The following is a 13,042-nucleotide window of genomic DNA, read 5'->3' on the forward strand; positions in this document are numbered from 1 at the left end:
GGCCAGCTTGGGTCAGCTGTCCTGGCTGTGCCCCCCCCCAGCTTCTCAGTTGGTAGAGCATGGGAAGCTGAAAAGTCCTTGACTTAGTATAAGCACTGCTTAGCAACGATTAAAACATCGGTGTGTTATCAGCATTATTCTCATACTAAATCCAAACGACAGCACTGTACCAGCTCCTAGGAAGAAAATTAACTCAATCCCATCCCAGCCGAGGACAGATAGAATGTAGTGGGTAGTTGATTTGGCAATTAACTGTACATATATAGTTAAATATACATGCATGACTTCCATGTAGACATGCATTTACTTTTGGAATTAGTTTAAAACAATGCATCAAATTCCGAATTTTTGAACGGTGATTACAAACTACTGATGTGTGCACAACAGCCATCTCTTTAACACTTTCAAAAAGATGCTCAATCTCTGAAAAACTAATTCCGTACCCCAATTATGGAAGTGGAAGGTGAGCTGAATTTGCAGTTGTTCATGGCCTTCACAGCTGCTTGGAACTAGTTTGAATTGGTAAGGTGAGCCAATACTCTGAAGAGATGTAAAGAGGATTTGGACAGTCTCCGAAAAGACCAGTAAATCAGTGGCCTACAGTGCTTCCAGAAGGTCTGGACCATTCAGATAGTACATGGCCACTTCAAACTGACAGAATGCAGGCTGCAGCCAAAAGCTGTTCTTCACCTTTGCCTCTCTGCTCCCTCCACCCGCTATGCAATCCTGCTACCTTGCTTGTGTTGAGCATTAAGGTTTTAATTTGCATTTTAATATAGGTAATTAATATTTTAATTTGCTGGGAAGATATGTTAATTTAGCTAAAGATTTTGCTCCTCCTTTATAAATTTACTCTTAGTGTGTTTTCTTAATTTGCCCATCCAAATGTCATGAAAGACTGATACTGGTAAGACTTTCTATGCCACCTGTGTTTGTAAAGCCAACAACGTGTATTTTAAAGGCAATTTTGTTCATGATAAATACCTACTGGTGATAGTTTTCCATTGATTGCAATGATTTTTAATGACCTTTTTTTCCAGTATTTTCTTAGCATTTGAATTTAAGCTCAATGGTCTCACTCCTAGCTCTTTCACTTCCCTTTTTTAAAGCTGGACATTCCATGTGGCTTTTCTGAATAGGCATTTCTACCAGGCTTAAGAGCATTTTTTTAAATTAAGTGCTTGATTCTTTTACTTCATACTTTTTATTTCTACATAAAGGATATAATTTGTGCATGTCCTAAAATACTGCTTTATTTTTAAAATATTCCTAACAAAAATGAGTGGTTCATATGAGTGAAATAATTCCACCCCGTGCCCTAAGAAAAAAGAGTGTAACAGATTTGCCACAGCTGCTGGGCAGCTGCATAGGTTAAACCTTCCCTTTAATTATTTCTGTCTTTAAAGTTATGTGAGAAATAGATACAGGAATGCATTCTTCTTTTGTTTGATTTCTGATGTCTTGAAAACATCAGAAAATCTATATTTGTGAATAGATTAAGAGGATGAAACAACTTACGGCAGCAATTTGCTTTTCTATGTAACTTTATGGTAAGAAATGAGGATAATGGGAATAGTGAAATAAATGGAAAAAGAGAGACAGGGAGATGGGAAACTTTTACTGAAGATAATTCCGGATATGAAAGCACGTTGTTGGAGGGGGATAAACTACAGAGGAAGTGTCATGGTTTAACCCTGGTAGGCAGCTAAGCACCACAGCCACTCGCTTACTCTCCCGACAATGGGATAGGGGGGAGAATCAGTAGGGTAACAGTGAGAAAACTTGTGAGTTGAGATAAAGACAGTTTAATAATTAAAAAATGGGACAAAAAAAACCAACAAAAAGAAAGGGAAAAAAAAAACCCAAACCAAGAAAAACAAATGATGCAAAAGAAAACAATTGCTTACCACCAACCGACCGATGCCAGCCAGTCCCCAAGCGACGGCAGTCCCTGCCAACCTCCACCCCCCAGTTTTATTGCTGAGCACGATTCCCCCCAAGCCCGATGCCAGCCAGTCCCCAAGCGACGGCAGTCCCTGCCAACCTCCACCCCCCAGTTTTATTGCTGAGCACGATGTCATATGGTGTGGGATATCCCTTTGGTCAGCTGGAGTGTGCTGTCGTGGCTGTGTGCCTTCCCAAGTCCTTGTGCACCCCCAGGCTACTCGCTGGTGGGGTGGTGTGAGAAGCAGGAAAGACCTTGACTCTGTCAGCACTGCTCAGCAACAACTAAAACCCTCTGTTATCAACACTGTTTTCATCACAAATGCAAAACATAGCCCCATACCAGCTATTATGAAGTAATTTAATGCCATCCCAACCAAAACCAGTACAGGAAGCTTGAAGAAAAAGTAAGAAACATTCTGTGTTGACAAAGTTAGTAGAAAAATATGCTATTGAAACCAACAAGAGGATGTGTCTGTAGGAGATAATGTTGTTAATTTTAATTAGGTTTTTTTCCTGTTGCTTTCTGTTTGCTTATATTTCATATTAGATAAGTCAAATTATCAAACTGATATTTCCAGTGAACATATAAAATATGCATAAAGCATCTTTAAACTCAGTGTATAGAAGGTGCTTCATAATTGCCAAGTTCGGCATTTATTAAGGCACAGACTTGCTCTTTTCTTGCTTAAAGTTGGTTTCAATGACTTCATAAATTCCAATAAAAATGTAATCTGTAAATAGGCTACTTGAATGAGAACAGGATTATCAAATTTGAAAAGTAACTGACTCATGGGGAGGGAAGGGAAAATGATGGCATAGTTTCTCTTTCTACTGTAATATGTACTGTCATCTTATTTTCAAAGGAGTTTTGAAGAAGTCTGACGGGTGGGTTGGTTTAGGTTGCTGTGAGCTAGCTATTGCTGTGGAATGTCGGCAAGCATGTAAACAGGTAAGGCTTTCTAATTGTTTTTCTGTGGTTAATGTCAAATGACGCCATGTTGAATTCATTTATGTATTACTGTTTATGAACTTCGGTCTTAATGCATTTTTTACATCAAAATTAAATTATCACATAAACTCTTTTTAAAATTGCAAAATATGACTAGATACTTCCCAGGAAGTACTACTGGTGATAAATGTCAGCAACCAAATTCCAAAAACCAAAACAAAGAATTTACATTTGTAAAGTGAATTTTCAGTAAAAAAGTACAAGTTCAAGTCTACTGAGATGAAAACCTGGTTAAAATAAAGTGGTGGGGTTTTGAGGAGGATGTTTTTGGATATGTATTTTCAACTGTTCTGTAGGACTAGGCTGCTTCCTATGAATTGATGAGCCTGAAGAAGACATTTTAGACTTTAGGGTTAGCTGTGCCTTTTTTGTACATTCTGATGCCACATTTAATTGCTCAGTAATGAAGATACAGTTAAGATGAAATCTTACTGTGTTTATAACTTTGACACCACAGAAATTCCAGTGTGAGAGCCGGTGAGCTGGCTGCAGGCACGTCCTAGCACCATTGCACTTGGCAAATGGAGCTAATCCACCTAGTTTTGCTTTGCAAACAGTAGGCACGTGATTATTGCTGATCTGCTCTAGTTTGTTACTTTGTAGTAATTTATTGACTGAATCCATAAAGATTCTGAAGCTCTCTTTGGTTATACTAAACTTAATTTCTTGAATTTTTTTTGTCACAATCTCTACATGAAAGTTGTTATTTTAAAATAATGCTGAGTGGAAAGCAACCTGTGGCTTTTTCTAAGCTCTCTTTTTTTGCAGTGTAATGTTTAGTGATGCAACATTGTGGTTACAGCCCCAAATAGATTTTTGTGCCTCTTCAAAGACATTTTTGTTCATCAGATGGAAGAAAGTTGTTTCTGGTGTTACTATATCACTATTTTTGTCAAGTGACAATTTTAAGTATAATACATAAATTCAGCAATGACCTTTTTATTAAAAACCTGTGAAGCATTTTGTGATTATTTCTTTTTCCAAGTATATGCTTGTGACCTTAAAAACATTTTCAAAGTCAAAATGTGTATAATTATTTATCATCATCCTTGTAACTCAGTTCTGGAGTACAAATGTACTTAATATTCACTGCAGTATCTTGCATGTTACCTGTGTAATCTTAATCTTGGACCAGCAGCCTACTGCAAATTGTTGTCATGCCAAAAAAAAAGATGCTACCTTCACCCAAAAGCATATAGTTTAGACTATTTGACAAGAGATGAGCAGTGAGTACACAAACTGAGTGGTGTGGAAAAGAGATGAGGAGTGAGTAAACAAACTGGGTACTTTTGATCTTCTGAAAAGAAGATCATGTATCTGTTCCCAAATGCATTTCTTAGCAAAGTTTTCAAATCTAGCCTACTGTTTAAGTGTTTTCCAAACCTGGTAAAAACACTTCCGTTTATTTCAGTGTCGTATTAAATTCTGTTAATTTAATTTTATGATTGTTATATAATTTCTCATTATTCTCAGAATCAGATGCTCTATTGTTTGAGTGACGACTGCTGTCTCAGAATCTTGGCTCTATTTTGTACTTTAGCTGACTCTGGTTGATACATTTCATATGATTTTCATTTAAACTAAAACATAGATACCTGCCAAACGTAGGGATAACGGGAAATATTTGGATTTTAATTTTGATTCTTGAAACTTGAGGGGGTTTTGGAGGCATTTTGAAGAAGGTCATATGATAGGTCCAAGGTCAGACTTTACCCTGGTATTCTAAATTACTGGAGGGGGAAATAACTAATGTTAGTAGTAATAATAATTTTGAATATCTGTGACATGAAAAAGGAGCAAGAGGTATTCTACAGAAGAAACTGATCTGCAGTTTGAAGGAGAATTTCTGCAAATCAATTTGACAATATAGGACTGTACATACAAGAGGGAGGAGGAGGGAAAGAGGCACACAAGTGGTACTGAGCATGCAAAATAGGGAGATTTTTATGCTCAAGTTCTTCCATTTTTGGTAAACCTTTCACAAAAACAAAGTTGCTTTGTGTGCTTCTGGTATCAGCTAACTTGGTGCAGAAATATGAGGGTTTGGTTTTTAATTAAATGTAATATTGACAGTCATGGTTTCTGCTTTTTTTCTTAAAGCTTTACATGGATTCTTTAGGTTCTTAAAAAGGAACATTTAAACAGATCATGAATCCATGGTTATCACAGTTAATATAAAGGTAGAATCGTCTTTATTTTGCAACATGATTTTATTATTTTCTACTACAAATGGAGAAATTTATCTGTCTTTCAGGCTTCTGCAAAGAATGATGTTTTAAAGGTCTGCAGGAAGGAATACGAGGTATGTGTATATGTGTCTGGATAGATCTTATTAAAAATCAACTTTTTTAAATTTTATAAATTCTGTAATAAGTATCCTATAGAAGAGGGAAAGTCCAGTCTTCTTATAGTCATATTTCTGGATATACTCATTTTTATCCAAATGTAAGTTACCTCTCTCTACAGTTTTTGTAAAAATACAATCGTTTTCTGTAAAAAGGGCTTGTCTTTTTTTAGACTTGCATATATCTTAATTTGAATAAAAAGACGCAACTTTCAAAATGGAGACATGGATTCCAAAAAGTTTGTTTCATAGGAGTTCTGAGGAAAGTTGGCATTCATTGCGAGCATTCATTCCGTCAGAAACATTTCCGCTTCTATAGTGGGAGAGTCAGCTTAAAAGTGACCTAAAGAAACAAACTCAGGAAAGAATAACCTTTTAAGTATCCTATTCTAATGTAAATCATTTCAAATGAATAATTTTTTGTAACATCAGTGAAACTATGAATGCTTGCAATTATTTTTACTGTTCTGCTCTTAAAATTAATCATCAGGATATTTTCAGAAATCTGCCTTTACCTATATCCTTTTTAACACAGTTTGTAGAAGTGCTCTTCTGCTAGGACTTCTTTTCTTTCGATCTGTTTCTTAATTAAAAGCCAGATTCCTCCTCCCCGCTTTCATCTCATTTCCTCCTGCCCTGAATTAGGCAGTCCTGCATAAATTCTGCTCAGAATCAACAGTTCAGATTATCAGACAATTCTCTGTTCTCTTGATTTGGGCAGAAGTGTAGCAGGTTTCCTGTTTTTCCAGGAAACATTCAATTCCCCCACCACCACCACCTTTGGTCCTTTTATCTAAACAATCTATGGAGTATTTTCCTAGACTCTTCACTGTTAAAGTTACCATAGCTTGTTCTCTTAAAAATGAATTTTCATTTTAAGTTGTTCTGTCTCCTTTCATGCTATGATATGCTACACTGTCAGCATCTGTAAGCTTCTCCTCTATTATGCTGGTCTGTTTCCTTCTTTTTTTCTGGATTTCTGCATTGCTGTAGGAGGTTGGCCAATATGGGTTGAAGGAGAACGGGAGAGGAAAGGTAAGAGATTAAAGAATGACTACAAAATGGTGATAGTCATCTTATTTACTTTTCCTAGTTCTTCTTTTTCCAGTTTTTATCTGGAATTTTGGAAAGTGGGTCCCTCACTCTTATTCAAGAGTGATCTTGCTGTTATTGTACAGAAAACCTTAACTCGTTCTATCTGTGCAACACTAAAAGAGAAGGAGAGGGAGAAAAGTGATGGAAGGAGGAATCGGTCTTCTGGTTGGTGAAGAACAGAGGAGAACTTTTTTACTGGGCACTAGGAGTAGTAGATATAGATACTGTGTTAGGGAGAGAAATTAAGTATCTTACATGGTAGATCTTCAGTTATTACAGAATTTTGTATGACAGTGGGTTTTCCTATGTATTTAGGCTTACAGGTACTCATGAAAAATAGTACTTACAGTGCTCTCCAGAGACCCATTGGTTGTATAAAATTCAAGGAACTTTTGCCTAGGATAGGAGATTCCAAAAAATATTTCTGGAGGGAACCTGCACTTTTTCACACCCTAGTCATTCTTTCTCCTTTTCTTAAAAAAAAATTTTTCTTGGTGCCTTGGTGAATGTGTCCTGCTCCCTCTGTAGTTTGTAAGTAGCTTCTGTGTCTGTGACCAGTACCATACTTTGTATTCAGTTGGGTTGGCTGGGGAAGAAACTGAACAACTGGGAAGGGAGTGGCTAGTTAAAACTGAAAGAGGTGACATAAGAACAGAAACAGCCTGTGACTCACATAAATGCAATGTCATGCATACTGTGTTTGCCTTTGTGTTTAAGAATTCATATTTCATTTACTAAAAATGAGGATCCAATTTGAGAATTAGTTTACAATATAGATCATAGTGCTTGTTCATGAGCTCTCAAGTCTGTTATTGAGGTATTGAATATATAAGTACATGACATGTAAGTAAAAACTAGCTGAATTAGACTCACATAAATGCAATGTCATGCATACTGTGTTTGCCTTTGTGTTTAAGAATTCATATTTCATTTACTAAAAATGAGGATCCAATTTGAGAATTAGTTTACAATATAGATCATAGTGCTTGTTCATGAGCTCTCAAGTCTGTTATTGAGGTATTGAATATATAAGTACATGACATGTAAGTAAAAACTAGCTGAATTAAGACTATAAAAGTATAATTCCCTTTTTGTAAACACTGTCATAGCTTTCTTACATACTCACGTAAGGATTTCCTGAGGATTTTCACAAGCTTCTTACAATAGTTGACTGAACTGTGCATAGTACTTTTCTGTAATCTTTTGAGATTAGGGAAGCAAGTTCATGAGTTACCCTTCAGCTTCCCACTAAGTTAGTGAGCATGAAAAATGAGGTAAGTCTTCAAGGGTAAGGCATAGGGTTTAGAGCAGTGAAAAACCCCCAAACTCCAAGCAGGATGTGTCACAAAGTTTGAAGTTGCTAAGCGGAGTCTCAGGTTGTACAGTAGCAGAATCACTTTAGCATTGATGTGCCAGCTTTTCACAAGATTAATTGAAGATGCTTTTTCTGCTGATCATATGTTTCTGGATCACTTTTACTGTAAATATTTATGAAGCTTGTGATTCTTCTAATTTGGAGATTTTACACATTTTAGAAATGAATCATGTTGTAATAAGCTATTAGTTTTTGATCAGTGCATTGACAATTGTGTGTCCTATTAAACACTTTTTATTTTCAAGTAGCACTGCATACAGAAATTAAAAAATTTAACACAGCTTGATGAGTATTTTTGAGTGTTACTGAAATGTACTTTATTTGCCTTCTTTTGAAAGATTTTATTGTGGTAGTCCTTTTTCCAATCTTCTGCTTCTCAGACACTCATTTTGTCATCTTCATTTTTTCTCTAGTTCTATGCATCTCAACTCTTTTATCTTTCACTACTTCTTCGAGCTTTCTGCTATCCTGTTCATCTTCCTCTAAAAAGAAGGTAGGTAATAGTCAAAGGAAGAAGAAAAAAAGAAGTGGAGACTGTATGGATTGTATGTAGGATTTTATGATTTTCCTGTTTTTAAAAGTTTTGTGTAAAGTTGAGGTTCACTTTTTGAAGAGACCACATGGAATACATGCTTGGAAGAGTAACTGAAAATAGTTTATAAAGCTTGAAATAAGCTGTAAAGGCTTTATTATTGCATTTAAGATCACTTTTCTTTCTGCTGTGTATGGAAAGGGTGGTACTAAAATTTCCATTAGATTGCAGCTCTTGAGTCTCTACACTTCATACTGTGAGTTCACCTCTCCGCACATTAAGAACTCCAGTTCTTATTTCATGTGTACTAAATAAGACATTCAAACTTCTTTAGTTAATTGGCATTATGAGAGCTTTGCTGCAGCTGAGCACTATTAACGTCTGCCATGCGGTCGAAATATAATTGGAAATGTTGCCAGTTATTTAGCTTCTGCTCTTAAAAATATTTTTGACACACAGTAGTAAATACTTTTGATGTCCTTGGACTGTTTAAAGGTATTTTTGCTCTCACAGATTTGAGCACTGTTTAGCTTAATCTGACTTTATTTTCTTACAGTTTTTAAATACAGAAACTTCAAATGCAGTGCCTGCAGCTTCAAGTGCTGTAGTAGGGATTCAGAAAAGTATTCACTGTGCTACAGTATTGGCTTGTTTTGTCTTCTAGGGTCATCTGATCCTGCTTTATGCTGAGGTTTTAGTGAATGCTGGCTACTAATTACCCCTTCTGAAAAATGCAGTTAGCAGTTTTTAGTTCTTATCTAATTGTTTGTGTGGCTTGCTCAGAGACAACAGATTATAACTCAAGGGGCTGTTTAGGACATCGTTTAGGAAAAGGTTGCAAAACAGTTTTAATTAACTCCTAAGGCATATGGCTGTGTGTGGCCTCTGGAAGTACTACTTAACGAATTCAGGGTGGACTCTGACCATATACTACACATTGTAGCTGATACTATTGTCATCTTATCTTCTGGTGCTTTTTGTCTATTCTCTACTGTTCAAAGAAGGTTGATAGAACACTCAATGATCTTGCCAAAATTCAAGTTCTAGTGATTTTGTTCTACCTTACTGTACAAGTGTTCTCACTTCTTTACTGGTTTACATAATTGAGGAAAATCTTGGTCTTACTTGTTAATTACTGCAAGTTTTTAAAGTTCTTAACAGATGTGCACCATCATTTGGAACTTCAGCTGACTCCACTAAACCTTAGTATGTTACCTTCTGACTTTATCTTCTGTTGATACATTCAAAGATTAAATGAAGTCAAGGAGAGATTAACAGGACTTTCATTGCTGTTCTCATACAGTAAAGCATTTTGTTTCCTAGTGTATTTGTTAACTGTAGGTAATACTTCTAAATTAAGATGGCTTTAATTGGATAGGAGCTATATTCAAATATTTAACATGGTTAGGTTGCCAAAGACAACAGTACTAAACTTATTTTTCTGCCAGAGATAGCAGAATACAGATACCATGATAATTTTTAGGGAGGAAAATAATCTTTGATTTTTAGCAAAATACTCTTGATTTCTGGTGTGAAAGAACAGCTTCACTGTCACTTTTCATTCAAGACACTAGAGGCAGCTATTTAGAAAAAATGTGCTTACAAAAGCATGCCTTACAATGCAGAAGACTTATTCCCTTAGCAAAATGTTCTCCTCTGTATGTGTTTGTGTGCATGCATTTTGTTTTTTGAGCCGTTACCTGCAGCTGATGAGCTCCAAAAAGAGCGAAACCAGTTAGGTCCTGCAGTACTGGCTAAAATCTTTCTTCAAGGAGCTTCTGGTGAGGAAGACTGGACAGTGTTCTCTGCTGGATAAACTTCAATTGCCTTTTTCAATTTCCATAACACTAAAAGATCTTTGAGACTGTTTTCTTTGAGGCATACATGGTTGTGTGGCCTGTGTCTGCCTGCCACTTTCCATTCCTTCTGCTTATAGTTTCACTGGCTTTAGTCACCAGTTTCAGAAACATTTGGTTTTAAAAAAAGAGAAGTCTGAAAGATGAGATTAATGCACAAATAAAACAAATTATTATGTTTGTGTTTTATAAATTTCAATATTGCTATCTTTGTTCACTTAATATTTTATTCACAAGTTGAAAATGGAGTATCAGACTCTGTGTGTGTACACAGTATTGCCTTTTCATCCTCATTTTCCCAGATCTTGATGACTTAGTTCTTCCTTTAAAGAGAACATCCTTTTCTGCTCTTTTGTTTTTTGTGGTTTTTTGTTTTGTTTTTCCTTACCTATATCTGTGTTTTATGTTTTGCTTTGTTTTCTCAGTCTTTCTCTTCTGACAGTTCACTAGCAGATTCAGAAGGAAGCTTGAGTGGGCAGAAAAGCTGCTGATTTCTTAAATATGAGTGCTACTTTACTGGAGATGGGCATTAATCCTGTGTTCTGTAATGAAGTTATGGTTAGTAATTCAAATCAGACTGACTGTTAATGCTGTTATCAGCTTTATTTATGAGCAGGTGACTACACCCTAATTTTTTATATTTTTTTTTAAGATTCTCTCATGTCTGTATAGCACTCCCCACATGTGTACCTGTACTTTCTGGGAAACTGAACAATTATCCAGACCTACAAAAAGAGCAAAGTCAGCACCCTAACTAGCACTGTATTCTGTGGTGGCTACAGGCACTATGGTTTCATGAAATATGGTGAGTTGCTTTAACAACTCAGTGCAACTGAAGTTCTTCCTGTTCCTTCCTGCAACTGCCCTTTTTCCACACACATTCCCTCCCAGTGCTAGCCATACAAATATACTTCTCCTTACCTTACTCTGCCTCTGGCATCTGGCAGGTTCTTCTAAAAGATGATACCTAAAGATGATTCTATCCTATTCTAACTTAGCATTATACCTGTTGAAATTGCTGATTTAAATTCCTGGGAGATGAGAAAAAGGAGGTTTCAGCAGGGTTACTGAGAAAAATCAGGTCATGAGAAGATGGTTAGTGCCAGAGCTGGTGTAAAGGCATACACAAGACTATACAATGGGGAACAGGGAGAGGAGAGTTGAAAAGGTGGTGGAAAAGAGAAGTAAGACCACCTCCTCTTAACAGAAATACGAGCATCATTACAGTGATTCAGCAGTCTGTGAAACTACAGTTTCAAAGTACCGAAGGAAGATTTATTATGTGGTTAGGGCATCCTGCCTGTATAAAATTGGTGTGTAAAATTGCTATAAGAAGATAGTTTTGTCTCAACTTGAGCCCTTCTTTAGAGGAGGAATGTTGGTAGACATCATAATCTTCTCAACATTCTTCTCGGTTTTGTGTGTAGTTATAAACTGCAATCTGAGCTAAGAGGGCCAGTGACACTGTTATCCCTGAACTGCTTTTTAATAACTTTTTTGTAACATTCAACTTTTAAATAACATGACAGTTTTTAGCTGAGTTTATAGCAGCATGACATCATGATTCTAAGTATTGTTTGTGCTAACAGTATGGTCAAGTACTTAGGTAAAGCCGTGACAGACAGACTTCAGCCTTTTCAGGAGCCTCTACTGTCCCAGTGCATTAATTAATAAAGTTACAATGTTGCTTTCTGTCCAGCGGGTTAGTATGCCACCTTCCAGTGCTCGATACAGGGTGGGTGTGGAGAAGTCTTAATTTCAGCAGCTTCTGCAGACAGTCAGTTCTGGGTCTGAGCGATGTTGTGTATGGCAATTCCTATCTGACAGTTGTTTCTTTTTTCATACACAGAAGGTCCCAAAGAAACGAGGTGGCCACACTGAAACAGTGACTTTCTGATAACCATTGTCTGGCATCCATAGAGAAAGATGTATGGTGCTATAAAAATGACATGAGCCTTTAGGCAACGGTGTAAATCTGTTCTTTACAGATGTAGGATGGTGACTCTGTCTACATGTTCTGTTCCCATGAGTTCTCTTGTCCCTCATCCGTGTTACACAGATGAATGGGTGACAGGATTTGCTTTATGGGTCGTAAAGAGGGAAAATCTGAAGTGAATCAGATGAAAACTTGCTGCTGGGATGAGGGATGTTGCTACAAATTCATTCTCAGTCTCAGAGAAATTATGCGGTATCTGTGCTCTTGGGAGAAAAGATCTAAAATTTGGTAGAGGATATTAGAAGAATGAAAATACAATGTCTGAATTGTTACTTTGTGAGGTTTTGGGCGTTGTTTTATGTAGGCAGACTTTTGACTTTTTGTGTGAGGTGTTCACAACAGATCTGTGCTTTTATTCATGATCAGTAAAATTATAAGTAGCTGGTGTTCATGGAAAACTAACTTACATTGTCAAGTTAGATTTGTGTTTATTCTCTTAGGGTCATTATTTCAGTGCCACATCTGCCATGGTTTACCCATGGTTTAAATTAATTCCTGACTGTAAATAGAAGAAAACGACACTGCTCACTACAGTATTGGGACTAACCTCTTTAAAATCTTGTGTTTGACTGTTAACATATCTCACTATCCAAAAATATATTATCCAAAAGATTATATAATTGTGAGACTGTAGAAAACAGGATTGTGGCACTGTGATTTACATGGCATAAAGAGTAATTGGCAAGTTGGAACTTGTGCTTTAAATTACAGCATAAAATAAAATCATTAATGGCATGATACAAACAAACATCAAGGCTTGAGGCTTTTCAAATCTAAGTTAAAATGTGAGTCTTCCATCTTTTGATACAGTAAATAATTCTTTTGGCTCTTAGATTTTCATCAGAACTGTCTATGCAGGAATGCTAATTCATGCATAGAGAGCCAATC

General features: G+C 36.4%; 1 protein-coding gene across 1 annotated transcript in view; it reads left to right on the plus strand.

Annotated features, from left to right (window-relative positions):
* RECK (reversion inducing cysteine rich protein with kazal motifs) overlaps positions 1-13,042 on the plus strand; it is an 80,582-nt gene that overhangs the window by 35,172 nt on the left and 32,368 nt on the right. Inside the window, exons 7-9 of the mRNA XM_019474784.1 lie at positions 2,811-2,896; positions 5,211-5,258; positions 6,294-6,335. Coding sequence (XP_019330329.1) covers positions 2,811-2,896; positions 5,211-5,258; positions 6,294-6,335 — 176 coding nt within the window. The remainder of the gene's footprint in view (positions 1-2,810; positions 2,897-5,210; positions 5,259-6,293; positions 6,336-13,042) is intronic.

The sequence above is a fragment of the Aptenodytes forsteri genome, unplaced genomic scaffold (genome assembly GCF_000699145.1).
Source record: "Aptenodytes forsteri isolate BGI_AS27 unplaced genomic scaffold, ASM69914v1 Scaffold250, whole genome shotgun sequence".
Lineage (NCBI taxonomy): Eukaryota > Metazoa > Chordata > Aves > Sphenisciformes > Spheniscidae > Aptenodytes > Aptenodytes forsteri.